This window comes from Microcebus murinus, chromosome 4 (genome assembly GCF_040939455.1).
Source record: "Microcebus murinus isolate Inina chromosome 4, M.murinus_Inina_mat1.0, whole genome shotgun sequence".
NCBI classification, from domain to species: Eukaryota; Metazoa; Chordata; class Mammalia; order Primates; family Cheirogaleidae; genus Microcebus; species Microcebus murinus.
This window is the reverse complement of record NC_134107.1, coordinates 20,858,724-20,881,043: the sequence shown is the minus strand read 5'-3', so window position 1 is coordinate 20,881,043 and position 22,320 is coordinate 20,858,724. Positions and strand designations below refer to the sequence as shown.

Here is a 22,320-nt window from a genome sequence, read left to right as displayed (position 1 = left end):
AGAACTGTGAGATAATAAATTTAGGTTGTTTAAGCCCCCCGTTCTGTGGTATTTTGTTGTTACAGACTGTGCTAAGACAATCATTACTCATTTCAGTGGGCCAGCGGGAGCCCATCCAAGTGGGCACCTGTCTCCTTTTGCGTTATCCTCATCATTCTTTCAGCTTCCTTTGCTTCCTGGCACAAGATATTTCAGTCTCATCTCGTACTTTCCATGGCCCAGGCCAAGAAGCAGGCCTTTCTCCAAAGAGCCTTAGTTCTGTTAATGGTACATGATATTTAGAAGCCAAGATCTGGGTGCTGGATGTGCTTCCTGTTATCGGCATGTCCTTGCTCCTAGGCCAATAGACACAAGCACAAATTTACAACTATATTTATCTCTCTATCTAGCTCTGTATTTTGAAGTCCATGCGTTCATAGTGATCCCTACAATTCCAGTTCAACACCACAGGGTCCCTTCTGGTTTTCTCTAGTTCCATATTTGTAATTCTCTCCTTCAATAGTGAGAAAGCTGGCTTCCATTGTTCTTAATATATTTGACCAATCCCTGTTCACCCAATCTTCCATTGCCACTCCCCTCCATGCATGGATCCCTCTTCACTCCATCTTGGTTCTAATGCCCCATGCCAGGACCCCTAAACACGGGCACGCCCTACTCACCCCACCCGAGCTCTGAAGGATTCCCCCTTACCCTGGGTAGGCTCCACCAGCCCATGCCAGGTGGCCCCTCCTTTCCCAGCTTGGTCTCCGACACCTTAGGACGAGCCACACCCTATGTGTGGACAGCCTCCTCTCTCCCTGCAGGTTCTGACTCCCCACCCTCTCACCCTGCTTGGGTTCTAATGCCCCACACCAGGCTGCCCCTCCACCCTGATGCTTGTCTTGCTCTGTCCTACCTGATGGTTTTAGGACTGAAGGGAAGGGGGCAAAGATGAGAAAGAGGGAACATGCTCTACTCTTTATAGTCCCTAAGTATTTATTGCTTTTAGATTAGTCTGCTAGGGTTGCCCTATTAGGCAGGTGGGGCCTTTGCGAGGTGATCATGAGTGGGATCAGTGCCCTTATAATGAAAGGGACCCCTGAGACCTGCATTGGCCCTTCCACCAGGCGAGGACACAGTAAGAAGGCGCCATCTATGAGCCAGACGTCAAATCTACTAGCGCCTTGATCTTGGACTTCCCAGCCTCCAGAACTGTGAGAAGTAAATGTCTGTCGTTTATAAGCCGCTGAGTCTGCGGTGTTTTGTTATAGCCGCCCAAACAGGCTAAGGCTGTGACATACAAATTTGGGGAGACACAGTTCAGTCCATAATAGCATTCTACCATTTTCACGTTGCTTGTTTGTTACCTTTACTGTTTATCTTATCTCCCCCCCAACCGCTGCAGGATTGAGATGCTGGGTGGTCGCTGCTCCTAAGTGCCTGGAGGGGCAGCTGGAGGGCTGGGACATGTGTGCAGAGGGAACACTGTGTCTGAGGAGCTCCCACTCTCCCTCAGGCGGGGAAAGTCAGAAGCACTGGGACCAGGTACAAACAGTTTATTTTTCTATAAAGAACAAAGTACAAAGAGGCGGGGAGGGGAGCGAGGCCCCTCGGAGCAGCAGTGCTGCCCCGGGAGTGGACAGGGGCCTCCGGCACGTGGTGGAGAGGAGCCGGGAGGCAAGGCAGAAGCCTGCGACTGCTGCTGGGAGTCACACGAAGCCAGGTTTCATGGACGAGCGGCGGCAGTTGGGGCAACTCCGGGTCCCGTTGTTCTGCAGGCACCTTGGGAGGCAAAGGGCTCTGTCCACTCCCCTGAGGCCTGTCCTTCCATCTGGACCCCGACCCTCTCTCTCTTCCTCCCCTGCCCTGTGTAGGGGCTGGGAAGTATCCCTCGCCACTGTCCAGCAGTGGTGCCAGGGAAGGGTCCCCCGTTAGTCCCCCCGGCTGCCACTGTACCCAGCTTGCCTCTTGGCCACTCTGCCCCAGGGACCTCCAGGGCAGTGGAGATGGGGCCCAGCCTCTGCCATGGCCCTGGGGCGGGTCTGGCCCTGGGGGTCAGATCCCATGACCTGTGAGGGGCCTTTCTGACTTCTCTCTGGGGATTATGGGAACGAGAACGGCCTCCTCTAGGTGCGCTGCTGGGAGGATTCAATGAGTCAATATACAGGAAGCTTTCAGAACACACCCAGGCACAGAAAGCACGAGGTAGGGCTTTGCTGTGAGTGTGTTACTGCTGTGACTAGCCAGCTGGGCCCTGGAGTGCCCTGGAGAGACCCTGCCCACCCTGCTGGGAGCCACACCTGAGGTGGAAGATGTGGGAGCAGGGCAGGGCCTGCAGCCGGCTGTTCCTCTCGCCTATGGACTCGCCGCACAGGCCGCAGTAGAGCTCTGTCTCCTCCACGCACTCGTGGAACCGCACGACGTGCGCGCGCAGCTCCCGCTGCAGCCCCTTGCTGCGGTAGATGCCCTCGCTCAGACAGTGCAGCTTAAGCTGGCTCAGCTGGGGGTCGGGGGGCAGCCGTGGGAGAAGAGACCAAAGTCAGTGCGGGCAGGGTTCTGTCCCAGCCACTTCCCTGCCTTGCTGATGGACCTAGGAAAAATGTCCTGCCTTCTCTGAGCCTCCGTTTCCCTTCATGCAGAATGAGGGAGTGGGTGAGATCAGAGGTCTTCAACCCCAGAACCCCCTGGGACCCCATGTTTTTGAAGAATCTTATTGCCCAAACCTGCTGCATTGACTCTGTAATAATTCATTTCTTTTTTTCTTTTTTTTCCCAAGAAACCGAAATCTAGAATGTAATAATTCATTTCCTTTCCTGTTTTTTTGTGTTTTTTTTGAGACAGAGTCTCACTCTGTCACCCTGGCTAGAGTGCAGTGGTGTCATTGTAGCTCACAGCAATCTCATATTTGGGGCTCAAACAATCCTCCTGCCTCAGCCTCCCGAGTAGCTGGGACTATAGGAGTGCATCATGACGCCCAACTAATTTTTCTATTTTTAGTAGCAATGAGGGTCTCGCTCTTGCTCAGGCTGGTCTTGAACTCCTGAGCTCAAGCAATCCTCCTGCCTTGGCCTCCCAGAGTGCTAGGATTACAGGCATGCACCACTGAGCCTGGCCACCTTTCCTGTTTTGATCAATGAAATACACACACAACAGCTCATCAGCATTCCTGATTGGCCTGAAACCTGGGCAAACCTGAGTGGCTATAATCCAGCCAAAAGCAAACATACTTGCATTTTGGTTACTCTGCACCTGATCTCAGAGACGTGCACATCTTCTAGAAGACACCGAGGAATGACTAAGCCTGTTTTCAACATTTTAAGGCTGGGATATAGTTATTAAATTTGGAGAGGCCACATACACTATGGAAGGAACATATACTTTGGAGTTAAGACAGACCAGTTAGTGGGTGTGGGATCTTGAGCACCTGAGCCTCACTTTTCTCATCTGTAAAATGGGGCTCCCTGTACCCACCTTGCAGGAAGACAGTGAGGACTAGAACCGATACCTATAAGGGCCTGTGTGTGCCCAGCTCTCAGGATGTGAGGACACTGTGGGGAGTTCTAATGAACTCAAGAAGTCCCTGAGTTCTTCTATCCCGAGCTATGAAGCTCCTGCCCTGCCTTCAGAAGTGCTCTCTGGGTGGACTGGGGACGGTGCAGCTCCCAGAGGATCAGGAAGGGCTCAGGCAGTGAGCAGACTTGGGGGCCCTTCCCTCCCACCCCAGCCCCCGCTTGGGCTCCTGACCCTAGACCCAGGAGACAGAAGCAGGTCTGACCTTGTTCCCCACCTCCTCGGCCAGGTCCTGGGCTCTCTCGATGGCGTCCAGAGCCTGGAAGGTGAGCACAGGCCAGGGCTTCTGGCAGAGCTGTCTGACAGAGGCCTTGGCTCATAGGAAAAGATGGGGTAGGGAGGCTGGGCCTGGGGAGGGGACATGGGCCAGGGAAGCTGCCCTATGTGTGAAGGTGACAGGAAGAGACAAGAACTGTGTGGGCAGGTGACCTTCTGCCTCAGTTTACTCAGTGTCTTGGGTTCAAACCCCAGCCCAGGCCTTTTACTAGCTGTGGGTCTCTGGGTAAGTCATGGGCCTGTAAAATGGCCAGGAATGTCCTGGCCTCACAGGACCAGGGTGAAGCCAAAGTCAGAGAAAGTGGCTGGGAGAGCCCTGCCCAGCACCGGACCCGCAGACTGTTGGCGACTGGCTGGCCCCACGTGGAGCACGGGGAGAGCCGGGGCTGCAGGAAAGGGCCCGACCTCACCTTGTCCAGCGCCTTCCTGGCCACCCAGCATTTGGCCACACCCAGCAGCACCTGCACCTGCCCCAGGCGGTTTCCAATCTCTGTCATGATGCTCATGGCAGAGTCATACCTGGGAAAGGCCGTCTGTAGAGCCAGGAGGGGTACAGAATCAGGCCGGGCCAGGCCTGTGACCCGTCCCTGCCCATATATCTCAATGGCCTCACCTCCAGGTCCCCACGGCTCCGGTGGATGTCAGCAAAGCAGAGCAGGCAGAGCGCCTGCAGCGGCCGGTCCCCATGCTGCAGTGCAATCTTCATGGACTCCTGCAAGGGGCGCCAGTCTCTCCGGCCTGCCCATCTGTCCCCACCACTGCGGCACCCTCCACCCAGAGGGGCCCTCTGTAGGGACAGCCCAGGGAAACCCATGTTCTCAGAGCCTAATACACCCATCATGGGGCTGAGGCCTCACGCACCAAACCACTGTGGTCATGGCACCTGGCAAAGTGGCTACTGTTGTTTGACAAGAAGAAACGAGGCTCAGAGAGAAGAAGGGATTTGAATGAGGTCACCCAGGAAGTGGCAAAGCTGGGATTTGAACCCAGGTCAGTAGAACTCCAGAGACTGGCTCTCTGCCTTCTCCATCTTCACAGGGCCCCACAGCAGGTGCTGGGGACAGAGGGAGGCCCCGTTCCCTGAGGATGGACTGGAAGGGAATGGGTTTGGGATGCAGCTGGGGGAACAAATGTATCCTTCAGGGGCTCAGCTGCAAGAGGCAGGGGTGAGCCTTAGGGGCCTCAGGAGGCTGATCTGGAAGAAGGCATCCCCACTTTCCTGGGCTGGAGATCTCCAGATGCTGGCCCACCCCCTCCCCTGCTTCCCTACCTCGCAACACTCCATGGCACTGCCCAGGTGGCCCAGCAGGCGATAGGCCACGGCCATGTGGTACTGGCTCATGGCCCGGTACTTGAGGCTCCAGCCCTTGCCGTAGTCGCTGACGAGCTCTGCGGCCTTGCAGGGGAAGAACAGGGCTTTCTCGTAGTCCTGCAGGGGACATGGGATGGGAGGGGGCACGCTTAGTGACAGGAGCTGCCCCACATCAGGGCTTCTCCGCAGCGGGAAGCCCTGTGTTTATTTGTTCATTCTGGCGTCTTGGGAAAGAGGGAGCCAGGCAGAGCTAAGGTGGCTCCCTGAGCGCAGGGATTTTCTCCTGGTTTGCCGATGCATCCCAAGAGCCCAGCACGGTTCCAGGCACTTGGCAGATGCACAATATTTGGTGAATGAATGAAGAGGCAAAAAAAAAAAAAAAAAAAAAAAAATACAGTTGGCTTCTCTTCTCACCCAGTCCCAAATGAGCTCCTCAGTTTCATAGACCCATGGTGGGGGGGCCAGATCCCCACACCAGAGCCAGCCTCCCGGCACCCGGGGACTCAATGACAGACTGCCAGCCAGCACAGGGAGGCAATGAAATTGTTCTCTCATACTTTGCCCTCAGACCTCCACGTCTTTCCTACCTGCCCATGGTTGGCTGATGACCTCACCTCATCCTCCATCAGAGAATCACAGGAAAACCAGAGAGGAGCTCCCTTCTCCGCCCTCCTCCACCCACTCCCACCTCACCACCTCTGCCCGCTCCCCCGGCCTCTCTTCCTCCCACTGTGGAGGAGGGCGCCCTGTTCCTGTCAAATGCCAGCCCCCCACTTGCCAGCGCACCCCCAACCCCCTGTCCCCGTACCACCGAGTTCTATCTTTCTACAGGGTCATTTCCATTCCTATACAAACGTGTTCTGGCATTTCTCATCTCATTTAAAATATAGAATCTTAGCACTCTGGGATGCCGAGGCAGGAGGATTGCTCAAGGTCAGGAGTTCGAAACCAGCCTGAGCAAGAGCAAGACACTGTTTCTACTATAAATAGAAAAAAATTAATTGGCCAACTAATATATATAGAAGAAAAAAATATATATATGTAACAAGCAGCTCCAAGTTAATATGATCAAAAGAGAACTCTCAGGCCAGGTGTGATGGCTCATGCCTGTAATCTCAGCACTTTGGGAGGCCAAGGCAGGAGGATCTCTTGAGCCTAGGAGTTCAAGACCAGCTTAGGCAACATAACAAAAAAATAACATCTCTATAAAAAATTTAAAAAATTAGCCAGGTGTGACAGCATGCACCTATAGTCCCAGCTACTCAGGAGGCTGAGCCAGGAGGATTGCTTGAGCCTGGGAGATGGAGGTTACAGTGAGCTATGATCATACTATTGCACTCTAGCCAGGACAACAGAGTGAGACCCTGTCTCCAAACAAAAAACAAAAACCCTCTCAATAATATCAATCAAAACCTCTTCCTAATAATACTTACTATGTACTTTTACATTTGGGGCCATGTAAATGATTTACGAATTCAAGACATTAAGTCTAATTTAAAAAACAATACCTAAAGATAGAAAATGGAAATGCTCCTAACTGTATATCATATAATAATATAACCACACAGGAAAAAAATACTTTAAATGACCTTAGGAAAAAAATACTTGGATAGTTTATCCATAGGGGGATATATTATAAAGACAATGAACGGCAAAGGAATCTTAAACTTCATTCTGTTGTCTTTATTTTCTAGAGTAATATTGGTTTTGTCATTTGGAATTATTTTATGTATATTGTAGGATAATGTAAATATTTAATTATGTTGTTAGAAATAAAGGTTTTCCAGAGAAAAGAGAATCAAGTTTAAAATAAATTGAAGAAAACTCTTGAAACATTAGATTTGAATTGGAAATAATAGTAAAAACCAGGCATGGTGGCTCAAATCTGTAATCCTTGTAACCCCAGCACTTTGGGAGGACAAGGTGGGAGGCTCATTTGAGGACAGGAGTTTTAGACTAGCCTGGGCAACATGGTGAGACCCTTGTCTCTACAAAAAAAACAAAAACAAAAAGTAGCTGGATGTCATGGCCTGCACCTGTAGTCCCTGCTACTTGGGAGACTGAGGCAGGAGGATCACTTGAGCCTAGGAATTCGAGGCTGCAGTGAGCTATGATCACACCACTGCAGTCTAGCCTGGACCACAGAGCAAGATCCCATCTCAAAACAAAAAGCAATGCCCCTCCCCATCACCATTTCCTACTAAAAAGAACCAGGAGAAACAGTAGATTCCAGGTCTGGGACAGGGGTGTTCAAAATGAGACTGAGACAGTTTATTGCACCAGAAAACAAGAAGGCTTTCAAAGACAAAATGAAATCTTGTCAAAGGGACACAGGAGCCATACTGAAAGGACTTCCACTGGAGAAAGGTAAGATAATGTGGGCCGGGCGTGGTAGCTCATGCTTGTAATCCCAGCATGTTGGGAGGCTCAGGTGGGAGGATTACTTGAGCCCAGGAGTTTGAGATCAGCCTGGGCAATATAGTGAGATACCATCTCTACTTAAAAACAAACAAAAAAGATAATATGAATATAAAAAAAGAATAATGATTGCAATTGACTAAAGAATACTGAATATTTAAAAATCTACAGTTTCATGATACTCCAAAAAGAAAAGGCAAAAAGTAAGAAGTAAAAAAAGTAAGAAGGCAAAGTAAGAGTGACCACTGAAGGCAACTATTATTATTATTATTATTATTTGAGACAGAGTCTCACTTTATTGCCCAGGCTAGAGAGAGTGCCGTGGCATCAGCCTAGCTCAGAGCAACCTCAAACTCCTGGGCTTAAGCAATCCTCCTGCCTCAGCCTCCCAAGTAGCTGGGACTACAGGCATGCGCCACCATGCCTGGCTGATTTTTTCTATATATATTAGTTGGCCAATTAATTTCTTTCTATTTATAGTAGAGACGGGGGTCTCGCTCTTGCTCAGGCTGGTCTCGAACTCCTGAGCTCAAACGATCCACCCGCCTCGGCCTCCCAGAGAGCTAGGATTACAGGCATGAGCCACCTGAAGGCAACTATTATACCAACTCCTTAGGCTGAGAAGTGGTAACTAAAGGAAAGGGAAAAAGTATTTATTCTGCCTTTCCATTAGGAACTATATTTCAGACTAACCAACTCATCCTAACTGATACGAGAAAGTTCTCCCTTATTGAAACTTCTTAGCTAATAAATGAAGGAATAATAGAACTTGGAAATGATAATTTCATTAGAGTTCAAATGAAATAATTGATTCAGGCAACAAATATCAAGGGAAGCCAATGCCTTTATGGAAAATGTTATAAAACTGAATATTCATTCACAGGGTGGCAAAGTGTCATCCCACAGGTTAATCTGCTGGTCATGAGAGAAGAAATGCAAACCTGAAAATAGATTAGGTTGCCACTGCCTGAACCATGCTGATATGATGTAACACGAAGTATGTAGCATCACCTGCACAGTACTTAGACCAAAGATGTGTGACCTAAATCTTACCAAGTCATTGTCCAACTCCCAGTTCTTAGGAAGGGAAGGAGACAAAGCAGCACGTTACATGAAAAGGAGATGGAACATTCTACAAGGCAATTAATCTGGTTTCTTCAATAAAATATAAAAAATAGAGAGGCAGGGAGGAATTTTCTATTGAAAGAGACTTATAAGACATAACAACCACTGCAATGTGCAGCTCTTGTTTGTGTTCAAGGGTTAAGCCGAGGGTAAAGGCATATTTTTAGGATAAGTAGAGAAATTTAAATATGGACTGGGTATTAGATGCTATTCAGAGATTACTGTTAATTTTGGTATATGCAACAACAGTATTGTGGTTATGTAAGAAAGTGTCTTTATATAAGAAGATTCCTTTTTTTAAAATTTTAGAGATGCATACTGAACTCCTTCAGGGTAAAATAGCATAATGTCTATAATTCTCTATTATAATACTTCGGGTAAATATATAAATCGAACATGGCAAAAATATTAATAATTGTGAAATATAAGTGGTGAGTATATGGGGATTCATTAAACTATTCTCTCTACTTTCTTGTAAGTTTAATTTTCTTCATCACAAAAAAGATTTTCACAAAGACTTCCATGCCTCCCCAGTCCTATCTGATTGCATGAATGGCTTCCCTCACGTCTAGTTCCTGAAAACCAAATCCTGGCTGCCGTCCTATGCTGCTCATTCCCTCCCATCCCAGCTCTTTCCCATCTTCCCATCCTCAGCATTTTCACACTCATTTATTGGAAGATTTATTAAGCATCTACTATGTGCCAGGCATTGAAATCCTCTGTGGGCCAAGCACAGCCCAGATGCCTAAGGGAACAAAAGCACTCGTGACCGGAAGCCTGTGGTCCCTGACCCTGTCAGCTCTTCACAGTCTGCCTCACCCTCCCGTCTACGCCCTCACACATCTGAAACAGGTCTGAGGGCCATGCTGGCTTCTGTCTGTCCCGGAACATTCCAGGTATGTTCCCAACAGTGGAGCTTTGTTTTACGTTCCCTCTTTTTTTTGCCTAGAATCCACTTTTGCCAGATTTTGGCATGGCTCATCCTTTCATCTCTTTCAAGTCATCAAACATCACCTTCCGACTACCCTGTTTGAAATTGTGACGCATTCACCCCCGGCGCTGCCCTGCTTCACTTTCTTCTAGGCACTTTCTGACATGCTAAGTAACTGACTCCGGCGGTATTGTCTGTCCCCCACCAGAGCGCAAGCCGAGTGAAGGCAGGGCTTTGCTGTTCTCCCTGCTGCACCCTCGGCCAAGGGTGCCTGGATATAGCAGACACTCATTAAGTATTTGATGAATAAATCCTTTCAAGGTTTGCATCCAGGCTCTGCCCTCCCAGGCCAAGTTGTTACCTTCCTGGATAAGTCTTTCCCCTTCTTGACCTCTCAGCTCCTTGTTCCTTCCTATAAGGAGGGCTAGACAAGGTGTGTTCATGAGAGGCTCTCAGGGAGCCCTAAAGCCCTCCACTGACCTCCCCCTGGGACCCAGGCCCACCTTGACCTGGGCGTAGAAGCTGCCCAGGCTGCAGCAGACGCGGCACTCGAGCATGGCATCGTCGTTGTTGTGGGCATAGCGCAGGGCCTTCTCGAAGCTCTCCAGGGCCTTCTGGAAGACACTGAGGCCCAGGAAGGCATTGCCCATGCTCAGGCTGACCTGGCCTCCGAGCTGGGCACCTGCCCTGGTGCCAGGCAGGCCAAGACAGGTCTTGCAGTAGGAGATGGTCTTGTGAAACTCGCACAGCTTCTCATTGCTGCGCGCCAGGTTCAGGTAGCTCTCCAGGAGGAAATCGGCATCCTCCAGCTCCCGCGCTGTGTCGATCTGCACCACGGCAAACTGCCCACCAGGCAGTGGGCAGGTGACTCTCAGCCTGGACTCTGAGCCTTGGGCCCCAGCACCCAGCCCACGGGCTGAGACACAGCTTCAGACCCAGAGGCTCCATATGCACCCCAAAGTCTCACACCCAAAGAACAGACCCAGCCCTTCCACCCTGGCCTCAAATGCATTCTCTGCACCCCCGGCATAAGCCAGAGGCTTCAGCCTGGAGCCTCAGCCCCCCACGCTCAGACTCACAACCCTCACCCTTCCACCCCAAGCCTCAAACCTGGAGCCCACACCCTCCAGGTTCAGACTCAGAGTCCCACGCAGGAAGGCTGAAGCCCAGGTGAGACCCGGGCTTGAGATCCCTGAGCTCTGCACCATGAGAACCTGAGTCTCAGAGGCTCAGACACCGAAATTCAAGGCCACAGGCCTGAATCTGTAGCCAAGACCCAGCACCTAAGACCCAGGGCTTTAGATGCAGATTTAGAGCTGCGATAGCCTGTGGGACGCAGGGGAGCCTGCGGAGGCCGGGAGGGGGCTGGGGGGCTGGAGGAATCCAGCCCCAGCCTGACCCTCGCTCTGCTTACCACCCGGGCTGGGTACCCCACCTTTAGCATCTCCTTGTAGCGGCCCATCTCCGAGTGGGCCGTGACCAGGCAGCCCAGCACGCGGAAGCGCCCCACGAGGTCCGAGCTCTTCTCCAGCACCTTCATCCACACCTGCAGCGCCTTCTCTGTCTGGTTAGACTGGTACAGCTGGAGCCCCTTCTCAATCTGCTGCTTCGTCTGGTCCTGCCCCATCCTCCCCCAGCCCTGCGCCCCACTCCCGGAGACCTCTAGGCGCTCATGGCGGGGGACCCCCTGCGCCGGCTGCCCGCTAAGAACCAGGAGTGAAAGTGTCGGGTGGGAGCCAGAGCGGGGCCTGGGTGGAGAGCGGGCGCCACCCTGGGAACAAAGCTGGTGCGGCCTCTGTGCACAGCTGTCCCTGCCAGTTGGGGCCACGTGGCTCCTGAGGAATGTCAGCAGCAAGGTCACGCGGGCTTCTGCCACACCCACCGGTGCTGGGAGGGGGCTCCCCCAGGGATACAGGCACTCTGCCACCTGGGCCCCTCTTGGGCGTCCCTTCGGCACCTTCCACACTTGCCCTGACTGTCCTGGCAGGCCCGGTCCCCCGCCGCCCCCAGGCAGCCTTGCTGAGGAGCCACCTCCAGCGGGTGGCCAGGCCTCTGCACGCAGGGACGAGGCCGGAAACACAGGCGTCAGGGAGGCTGGGGCAAGCGCCCTGTGCTGCTTCTCCTGCAGCAAAACCCCCCAGCCCAGCCCTCCCTTGGCTTTGTCACTGTGATTCTCCGGGCACCCTGGTCACTTACCTGTGCACAGACCCACACCATTCCCAGCACGCCCGCCTACAGAGGCTGGGGAAGGCTCTCCGGCTCCTAGCCTGGCTTCCTCCTAACCCACAGTGTGACCCCAGCCAAGTCACTTACCTCTCTAGACCTCAGTTTCCTCATCTATAAAATGAAGATAACAATAGGATGATAAACCTTAACTCACAGGGCTCTCAAGATGCTCACACACGGCACAGTGGCGTGATTAACGGCGTGGGCCCCAGACCAGGCTGGCAGTGCCGGAATCCTGGCTCTGCCACTTATGCATGTGGGCAGTGTGACGCCGGGCAAGTCATCTGGCCCTGAGAAATGAAGAGCTCACTGGGTCCCTGTGAGAACTAAATGACTTTCTAGTTGAGTGAGACAGTGCCTGGCACACAGGAAACACTGTGCGTGTTTCTTTTTTTTTTTTTTTTGAGACAGAGTCTCACTCTAGCCTGGGCTAGAGTGCTGTGATATATATATAATTTTTTTTTAGTTGTCCAATTAATTTCTTTCTATTTTTTTAGTGGAGACGGGGTCTTGCTCTTGGACTCCTAGCATCCAAAACTGTGAGAAAAAGAAACTTCTGTTGTTTAACCCACCCAGTGTCTGTGGATTTGTCTATTTTGGACATTTCACAGAAATAGAATCAAATAATATGTGGCCTTTTGTGACTGGCTTCTTTCACTTAGTCTAATATTTTCTTTCTTTTTTTGAGAGTCTCACTCTGTCGCCTTGGGTAGAGTGCCGTGGCATCATTATAGCTCACTGCAACCTCAAACTCCTGGGCTCAAGCAATCCTCCTGCCTCAGCCTCCCGAATAGCTGGGACTGCAGGTACGTGCCACTGCGCCTGGCTAATTTTCCCTGTTTCCAGTAGAGACCTCGCTCTTGCTCAGGCTGATCTCAAACTCCTGACCTCAAGCCATCCTCCTGCTGCAGCCTCCCAGAGTGTTAGGATTACAGGCGTGAGCCACCACACCAGGCCTAGCATAATGTTTTCAAGGTTCCTCTATGTCTTAACATGTATCAGTACTTCATTCCTTTTTATTAGTTAATATTCTTTGCATGGATATATCAGATTTGATCCATTCATCGGCCGATGGACATTTGGGTTGGTTCATTTTTGAGCTATTATTATGAATAATGGATGCTATAAACATTCATATACAAGTTTTTGTGTGGACATGTTTTCATTGCTCTTGGGTATATACTTAGGAGTGGAACTGTTGGGTCATATGGTGACTGTATGCTCAATTTCTTGAGGAACTGTCACCCTTTCTGCCCCACACCTCTTGGTTCTTTCACTTCTCCCCACCCCCTTCTGCCTTGTAAGTCCTACTCTGGGTGAATGAGATTATTATCCTCTCATAGAATTCCACTTCAAATGGACCCGAGGCTTATCTCTATTATTTTATATTCATTAGTGATGTTATTTGCCAAATGTCTTTTTCCCCCACTCAAATGTGCAGGCAGGACTTCGTCTCATTGACCACATCCCCAGGGCAAGGCCTGACATATAGTGGCCCCTTGATAAATATGTCAAATGACTGAATGGGGAAAGGGAGGAAAGACAGTTTAACTCTGAGATTTTGAGCAACTGCTGTAGGCCTAGCAGCGTATCTGGGAGTCGGGAGGTGAACAGCCAGCTCAGGGTTCCATGTCCCAGGGCCCAAGCCACAGGCCCAGCAGGGGTAGGAGGGATTTCGGAGCAGGCCCTGGGACAGGTCGCTAGATGACGCCACTGAGACTCCCCACGGGGAAAGTGCTCTTTGGCCTGGACCAGGGAAAGCGGGGAGGAAGAGCTGGCTGGGGTCTTCCTCTCACCTCAGTGGGTCCTTCCTGGGTTGAAGGCAACCTGCAGATGGAAGGAAGCCGGGCCTGCCCGGAAGGCATTGAAGGGCCAGCAGACTCCCCGCTTGAGCAGTCTAGACACAGTTCGCATGGAGTCTTTCGCAGCAGAAGCTACATCTCTACGCCCCAAAGGAGTCTGAGACCACAGCCTTCTCATTACCCCGGAACTCAAATGACCTAAAAACTTGAAAGCTCAACAGGATCAAGTTTTCCTCTAGCCCAGAGTCAGCTCTTTGATCCTCTTATTTCAGTGACAGAAATATGTTCATACTTGCTTGTTCTAAACAGACTACCTCATATTTCCTTCAAAAGTTTCTGAGTACATTTTCCAGAATTCAGTTACTGCACAGTTAAGGTCGTGCTTCTTTAGGGCAAGGGCTATGGTTTACTCGTCTTTGTGCCACTAGCAACTAACTGCACAGTCCCCGGCAAAGTGAGAGACCAAAAGAATTGTAACTAACATTTTTTTTTTTTTTTTTCACAGGAACAGTTCTTTTATTGTACATTGGAGAAATAGCCCTGTGTGCTGGTTCAAGGTGCAACATACAGAATATCGAATTAAGAAAAGAGGGACAGGGAAGGGAAGGGAAACCTCTTGAGGTCCAAAGTTGCAAACAAAAAATGGTAAAAGATTTCCTCACGCAAGAGGCATTTTTGCAAATACCATGCAAAACAGGCAGCTGGTGTGCCTTAAGAGAATCCCTATAAATAACAGAAACACTCCAAGCATTCCTGTACGTGGACTCAGAGCACAGGGAAAAGAAAAGAAACCAAAATGCCTTTTGGCATTTCAAGATATTTGGCACTCTTGTGATTACATTTTTTTTTACAGTCCATTAAAGAGAATAAACTGACATAATATTAGAGAAAAAAAACAGGCTGCTCACACAACAGACTGCAGGGGGAGGTTAGAAAAAGCTCAAGCATTTTTTTCTTTTTGTTTTTCGTGTGTTTTTTTCTGACATATAAAATGTGTCCATTTGCATTAACTTGGGCAAATAGCTTGCAGCAACAAAGAAACACAAGCTTCACAATTCATTTCAAAATAAAACAAGGATTCGTTCTAGGTATCATTGCTTAGAAAACTTCTCTTCTTGTTTTAAACACATTCCTGATAACTTCAAAAGATGACCAAAATAAAACAGAATTATCTACAGAGATCATTTTCTGAATTTTTGTACATCCAAAGATAACAACATTAAAAAAAAACTGGACAGCATTTCACATCCAAGTGCACAGAATCATTTTTGCAAGATTAAATAATGTAAACATTGGAAACAGCCAAATCAGCGAAGAATGCCAACACCTCAAAACACCCGGTGTTGCCGCTTCATTAAGTGGTTCAAAATCCAGATCTATAATTGCGCACGCAATATTCACCGTATATAAAAGGAAATGGATATTAATTTTGACAAATAGCTGCAACTGAGACTTCTTTTTTTATTTCTGAATATGTGTGTATATAGTGATTTTTTTTAATTATTTTTAAAATTTTATTTATTTTTTTATTTTTATTTTTGCAGAGGAGCCCAGAGCCTTCGCAGCCTCCTCCATCTCCTCCTCCTCCTCGCGCCTCGTCTGACTCCCGGCCTGACACCAGATACAGGTTGTTGATTTCATCGTGGGTAGCGAGCTAGTAATAAATTTCGAAGTGCTTTCTCATTTCATGCTTTTTGCCAATAACTGTTATCGCCGTTCTTAACTCATTGTCTTTGAGGGAGTTAGACACCGGGAGGTGCCTTGTCGGTCATATTTTTCAGCACGTCATCAATCCTATCATCTTCAATAACAACCCGCTTGCTCCGGCCGATCTGGCCCAGCTTGGGCGGCCGCTTGTTCTGCCCGGCGCCGAAGAAGTTGTTGGTGTCCTGCAGGCGGCAGGAGAAGATCTGGCCCACGTCGCCGCCGTCGCCGTAGGGGCTCAGCTTCTCGTCGCCGTAGGGCAGCACCTCCGACATGGTCGCGTCCGGGGGCTCCGCGGCGGCACCGCCTCCGCCCGCGTCCCCGCCCGCGGCGGACAGGGTCAGCGGCGCTGGGGCCGGGGGCGGCCGGCCGGGGACCGCCCGCGGGCTGCTGCGGCGGTGGCGCCGGCGAGGGGCCGGGGGACACCGCTAGGGCAGGAGCGCGCCGCCCGCGCGAGCGACCCGGGGAGCGCCCGCCGCTGCGCTGCGCTCCGGCTCGGCGCGCGAGTGGCTGCTGCTCCCATTTTTTTTAAGATAGAGTCTCACTTTGTTGCCCAGGCTAGAGTGCTGTGGCGTCAGCCTAGATCACAGCAACCTCAAACTCCTGGGCTCAAGCAATCCTGCTGTCTCAGCCTTCTGAGTGGCTGGGACTACAGGCATGTGCCACCATGCCCGGCTAATTTCTTCTATATATGTTTTTAGTTGGGCAATTAATTTCTTTCTATTTATAGTAGAGACGGGGTCTCGCTCTTGCTCAGGCTGGTTTCGAACTCCTGACCTTGAGCAATCCGCTCGCCTTGGCCTCCCAGAGTGCTAGGATTACAGGCGTGAGCCACAGCACCCGGCCATAACTAATATTTTCTGAGTTAAGCATTTTTTTTTTTTCAGTTTATAGGTAAGGGAACTGAGGCATGGAGACATAAGGTGACCTTCCCAAGACCACACCCTTTTTTTTTTTTTTTGAGACAGTTATGTTGCCTGGGCTGGAGTGCAGTAGTGTTCTCATAGCTCACTGCAACCTAAAATTCCTGGGCTCAAGCGATCCTCCTGCCTCAGCCTCCAGAGTAGCTGGGACTACAAGTGTGAGCCACCACGCCTGGCTAATTTTTAAATTTTTTTGTGGAAATGGGGTCTTGCTATGTTGCTCAGGCTGGTCTTGAACTCCTGGCCTCAAGAGATCCTCCTGCCTCAGCCTCCCAACCAAGACCACACTTCCACCTAGAGACAGCTGGGACCAGAACCCAAGCAGTGTTATGATTTTGGGAGCCCATTATTAACCATTATACTGTCCCAGAAAGGAGAGGAAGAGAGAGATGGAGAAATGTATCGAGGACAGGGTAAACAGAGTCAAGACCTACTCACCAATGCCCAGTGGACAAAAGGCCCCTGAAGTTGGAAGAGCCACAGAATGAAATGGTCTTTTCTGGGCCACTTAAGCTCACTGGGTGGTGGGATATTTGGGAGCCTCTGTTGTCAGGTACCAGCTACGCACCTCACATTTTAGCACCCTGCATTATAATCAGAAGTAGAAAATAAAGTTTGGACCTGAAGCCAAGAGTCAGTCTGGCATGAGAGGGCTGAATATTTCTGAGTTAGTTGAAAACGTGTGATCTGGGAGATTTCATATAAAAACCTACATTTCCTGCTTCTCTTCAAGATTGGAAGCTCATGCAAGCCCAGGCCTGTAACTCTGCCTATCAACCGGTCAAGAGGTTGGTGTCTGGCCCCGAGGGACCAAGAATATCCCCAACTCCCATTTCCTGCCTTGACACTGAAGACAAGTGTCACTTGTTATCTTAGACTGACCTTCCTACACACGTCACATTTGCAGCCCCTGCTCCAGAGGCATGACAAGTGTAATTGGAGGGGACAGTCCAGGCTCCTTCTGTCATGATCAGTAGGATTCTTAGGAAGAGTCTCTCTCCCTCCCAACAATTTAGTTTTCTCAATTGTAAAATGAGGATATCACCTCTCTGGCAAGTTTTCTGTGAAAACTGAATGTGATGATAAAATAACTTGCCTTGAACAAGACATTGAACTAGCGCCCCTTTAATGGCCCTCATCACTTATAACAGTGAAAACACTAGAAATAATCTGTGTCGGATAGGAGGGTAGTTGATAAATCATGAAGTATTCTGTAGCTCCTAAACAATAAAGTGGGCTGGCTCAAGCCTGTAATCCCAGCACTTTGGGAGGCTGAGGTGGGAGAATCCCTTGAGGCCAGTAGTTTGAAACCAGCCTAGATAATACAGTGAGATCCCGTCTCCATAAACAATTTAAAAATTAGCTGGGTGTGGTAGAGTGTGCCTGTAGCCCCAGCTACTCCGGAGGCTGTGACAGGAGGAATGCTTGAGCTCAGAAGTCTAACCTGGGCAACATATTAAGATCTCTCTCTTTAAAAGCAAAAAAGCAACTCTCCTACTTATTAGCGGGGGGGGGGGGGGGGGGGGGAATTGCAGCTTCTCTTGAGCCTCAGTCTCTTTACCTTCCTATGCTACCTGCTGCTGGGAGAACAAGTACAGTGGCTATGATTAATAAATGCTGGTTAGTGCTACAGCTCTTTCAGAATTTGTCTAGCAGGTTTTCTGGTCCTCACTAGAAGACCTCCACCCCCAAAATGTTGGTTATTTTCCTCAAAAGCAAAGCAAGATCAGTCCCGATGACTGTCTGCAATGACGGAAATGGTCTGTTTCAAGCACTGTCCAAGATGACAGTTAGTAGTTACACACAGCTTTTGAATACTGGAAATGTGGCTGTAAAAGTGAGGTACTAAATTTAAATTTTAATTATTTAAATTACAAAAGCTACAGTGGCTAGGAGGTAGGTAACTGTATTGGACAATACAGGCCTAAGGAGCCTGCCAGATTCAGATACTAAAGTAGGCTCCCAATCAGGAGTGAGAGAGCTGGAAGGGACAAGGGGCTGCAGAAATCTGTCCAGACTGGGAGCAGGCGGCTCAGAAGGGTGAGGAATGGCAGGGGCATTACACAGTACAAGGACAGTGCTGCCACAAGTTTTCAAGTAGGAGGTAAAAAAGGAGAAAATGCCTCAGGAGGTAGACTAAGTGAAAGTCAGACATAGACGGCCACATATTGTATGACTGCATTCATATGAAACGTCCAGAAAACACAAAGCCACAGAGACATAAAGTAGATTAGTGGTGGCCAGGGCCTGGGAAAAGCGGTGAGGGAGGGGACAGGGAGTGACTGCTAATGAGTATAGGGTTTCTCTTTGGGGTGAAGATGTTCTAAAAATTAGGTTGTGGTGATGGTTGCACAGCTCTAAAAACCAATGAATGGTATGCTTTAAGTGGTTGAATTGTATAGTATATAAATTATATCTCAATAAAGCTGTTTAAAAAAACCCTCAAACCTCAAGAGGCCTGTTTACTGGGATCCCCCAGAGAGGGGATGAGGCAGCTGAAGACTTGGCTGCCCTTCCAGTTGAGTGTACTCCATTTCCCACCTTGAGACCGACTGATTTTAAAAAAAACAAGAGCTTTCCCTATAGCTGGAGCTTTCATCAGTAGAGAAAGTCAATGCATGCAAAAGAAATTAAACACCAGATGGTGGGGACTGGAAAGGACTCCTAAGAGGGGAGGAAAAAGCTTGAAAACGGCAGAAGGTGCAAGTAAAAGCCATCTCCATCGGATCCCTCCTGAAGGGAAATGTTATCAGACATTAGTTTGACATTCCCAGAGGTGAAAGGACAACCTGGTCTCTAATTTCCTTCCCAGTGGCTTGTCCTCATCAGGGACTGAGCTGCTCAGATAAGCAGAGTACCAAGAGTTAGGGAAGCTGTGTGCTGACCCAGAAAGTCAGCGCTAAGAAAATCGGTTTTCAAAAGTAGAGAAAGTTGCTGGGCATGGTGGCTCATGCCTATAATCCTAGCACTCTGGGAGGCAGAGGCGGGAGGACCGCTCAAGATCAGGAGTTCGAAACCAGCCTGAGCAAGAGCAGGACCTCATCTCTACTAAAAATAGAAAGAAATTAATTGGCCACCTAAAAATATACAGAAAAAAAAATTAGCCAGGCATGGTGGCACATGCCTGTAGTCCCAGCTACTTGGGAGGCTGAGGCAGAAGGATTGCTTGAGCCCAGGAGTTTGAAGTTGCTGTGAGCTAGGCTGATGCCACAGCACTCTAGCACAGGCAACAACAATGAAAAAAAAAAAGGGAAGAAAGTGTTTTAAGACACACTTGCTTTATGATTATAAACATGCAAAAGCCTAAATTGTAAAAAAAAAAAAAAAAAAAAGTTAAAAGCATTCCCTTTTGGGGTCTTTACCCCCCGCCCTGGGCTGCTTGTTAAATTTGGGGGTCTTTAGAAAGATAGGGTCTTGCTGTCACTCAGGCTGCAGTGCAGTGGCATAACCATAGCTCGCAGCCTTGACCTCCTGGGCTCAAGTGATACTCCTGTCTCAGTCTCCTGAATAGCTGGGACTACAGGCATGTGCTATATATACCATGCTTGATTTATTTTTTGTAGAATCTCACTATGTTGCCTAGGCTGGTCTCAAACTCCTGGGTTCAAGAAATCCTCCCTGCCTTGGCCTCCCAAAGGAGGCCGTGGGTCAATATTAAAGTAAGAGAAGCAACAGCCTTTAATATGATTTTTTTTTTTTGAGGCAGTCTTGCTCTGTTGCTGGGGCTAGAGTGCTGTGGTGTCAGCCTAGCTCACAGCAACCTCAAACTCCCCTGCTCAAGCAATCCTCCTGGCTCAGCCTCCCAAGTAGCTGGGACTACAGGTGCAGACCACCACACACGGCTAATGTTTTTTATATTTTTAGCTGTGCAGCTAAATTTTTTCTATTCCTGTAGAGACGGGGTCTCGGTCTTGCTGAGGCTGGTCTCGAACTCCTGACCTCAAATGATCCGCCTGCCTTGGCCATCCAGAGTCCTAGGAATACAGATATGAGCCCCATGCCCTACCAAGCATGATGTTAAATTGAAAGATTCTCAAGTTGTATTTAACATTCTATTTTTATATGAAGTTCACTCTCAGGAACACAGAAGTACTAAGGCAAAGACTTAAGACATCTACCACCCTGGCTCTTGAGTCACAGAAATCAAGTCTGTGCTAGTCAGGAGAGCTGTAGGTTTAACCACCTGTAATTTGCAGGAAGAGAGTCCATGGAGTAAGGCCCCGACTCTCCACTGCACCAATTTCCAAGTATGAAACGCAAAACTTACCGAGAAGGCACTCAATGGACATTTTATATATTAATGGGTATGTAATTTAGTGTGCATTTTAAAACATAATTAAGATAGGAAACATGATTTCACAAGTATGAGGTCAAGTTGAAAAAAGTGCATTTCAAGTTCACTTAAACATTAGGTGGTGACTGTTGCACAAACATTGTGATTGTACTTGATATCACTAAATTATACACTTAAAAATGAATATGGCAGGCCGGGCGCGGTGGCTCACGCCTGTAATCCTAGCACTTTGGGAGGCCGAGGCGGGCGGATTGCTCAAGGTCAGGAGTTCGAAACCAGCCTGAGCGAGACCCCGTCTCTACCAAAAATAGAAATAAATTAATTGACCAACTAAAAATATATATACAAAAAATTAGCCGGGCATGGTGGCGCATGCCTGTAGTCCCAGCTACTCGGGAGGCTGAGGCAGTAGGATCGCTGAGCCCCGGAGATTGAGGTTGCTGTGAGCCAGGCTGACGCCACGGCACTCACTCTAGCCTGGGCAACAAAGTGAGACTCTGTCTCAAAAAAAAAAAAAAAAAAAAAAAAAAAAAAAGAATATGGCAGATATGATGTTACAAGAACTCCTTGTTCTAGTCTTTCCCCCTTCTCACTACTACACTTGACTAGTCTTAAAAAAAAAAAAAATTAAATAAAAACACCAGGTAAACATTTGCTGAGTTGGTTCCAGATCAAGTAAATAACTGAGTGGAAAGATGCTTGCTGACCGACCAGTCACCAATGAACCTCTCAAATGCCCAAACAGCCACTTTAAGGAGGGAAGAGCTACAAGGAGTCACCACCTAGGGCAGCCACAGAAGTTGTAGGTCCGCTAAGCTCCCCTCACTAGGGCCTAGAAGAGAATACAAGCATCTATAATGAGATACAGGTTGACTAAAGCACATTAACTGGCTCTAGAGTTATTTCTACTCAGTAGTGACTAGGAGAAAGGGCTCAGGAGTCAGGAGGCCAGTTTGATTCTCAGTGCATGCCACTTTCTAGCAGGCAACCCCACTTCTTTCAACTTCTTTATTATCTGGGGATAGGAACAGTAACTACTTCTTAGGGATGATATATAAAGACTGCAACACTGTGTATTATGTGTGTTCCATAGCATCTGATTTTGGTAAACAATCAATAAACATTAGCTAGGATAATTGCATATTACATAAAGTTCTGATTTTAAACATTTTCAATAAATAAAAATGGGAAAATGAGCAGAAGAGCACATACATGCAGAATTTGGTAGACAAAAACCTACTAAACCCAACTGCCACTTTTCTTGGAGAGCAAGTGGGTATTATCAAATGGGGTCCACAGTCTGGGAAATGCTGGGTTAAATCAAGTCTGAAAGGCTTCTTTACTGCTTGATTTCTCAGAGTCCCAAATACGCTAGTATGCTACTAGGTGCTATGAGTGGGGAGAACATTCCCAAATTTATTTGTGTTCAGAATCCTTAATTCACAGAAGATATAATGGACTAGTACTCAAGCCAACTCCCACTAGGAGGTGTCGCTCCTGACATGCCCCACAAAGACAGACACTGACAGGAAGGCTGAGGCCTGGCCTACCCACAGGCCATGTGCCAGTGTGTGCCTCCAGGCAGGCTCCAGCTTCCCAAGAGGAGCTGGGTGTCTCCATGCGAGGACAGCAATGGCAGTGGATAAGGAACAGACAAGTGTGTGCTGCTTATATATCATCTAGAGAGCCTGAGATTCCTGGCCCAGTGGCTAACTGACGTTCCCAGGGGTCAGAGGAAGCCCGAGGTGATCTAGCATTAT

The 22,320-nt window shown here is 48.9% G+C and overlaps 2 protein-coding genes and 1 non-coding gene across 4 annotated transcripts; 1 reads left to right on the top strand and 2 right to left on the bottom strand.

Moving 5' to 3' along the window:
- Nucleotides 1–1,359: 1,359 nt before the first annotated feature.
- On the bottom strand, nucleotides 1,360–11,611 carry RAPSN (receptor associated protein of the synapse). 2 transcript variants are annotated; one of them, XM_076001898.1, is made up of 8 exons: nucleotides 11,047–11,611; nucleotides 10,115–10,453; nucleotides 5,096–5,254; nucleotides 4,439–4,537; nucleotides 4,236–4,358; nucleotides 3,755–3,808; nucleotides 2,280–2,432; nucleotides 1,360–1,761 (listed from the first exon to the last, which is right to left on the bottom strand). In XM_076001898.1, the coding sequence occupies exons 1-8, from the start codon at nucleotides 11,236–11,238 to the stop codon at nucleotides 1,492–1,494; spliced, it is 1,389 nt and encodes a 462-aa protein (XP_075858013.1). In that variant the 5' UTR covers nucleotides 11,239–11,611; the 3' UTR covers nucleotides 1,360–1,491. The 2 variants fall into 2 exon arrangements, with proteins under 2 accessions (XP_075858013.1, XP_012644287.1); XM_012788833.3 differs by having other exon boundaries at nucleotides 1,520–1,761; nucleotides 2,280–2,479; nucleotides 11,047–11,608.
- A 1,243-nt stretch (nucleotides 11,612–12,854) lies between these two features.
- Nucleotides 12,855–16,256, bottom strand: LOC105884681 (calcium/calmodulin-dependent protein kinase II inhibitor 1). The gene has a single exon (XM_012788817.2). It carries the CDS (start codon nucleotides 15,616–15,618, stop codon nucleotides 15,382–15,384), a length of 237 nt encoding a protein of 78 aa, XP_012644271.1. The 5' UTR covers nucleotides 15,619–16,256; the 3' UTR covers nucleotides 12,855–15,381.
- Nucleotides 16,257–17,888: 1,632 nt separating this feature from the next.
- On the top strand, nucleotides 17,889–17,950 carry LOC142870782 (U7 small nuclear RNA). The gene has a single exon (XR_012919119.1). It is a non-coding gene; the product is annotated as a U7 small nuclear RNA (small nuclear RNA).
- The last annotated feature ends 4,370 nt before the right edge of the window (nucleotides 17,951–22,320 follow it).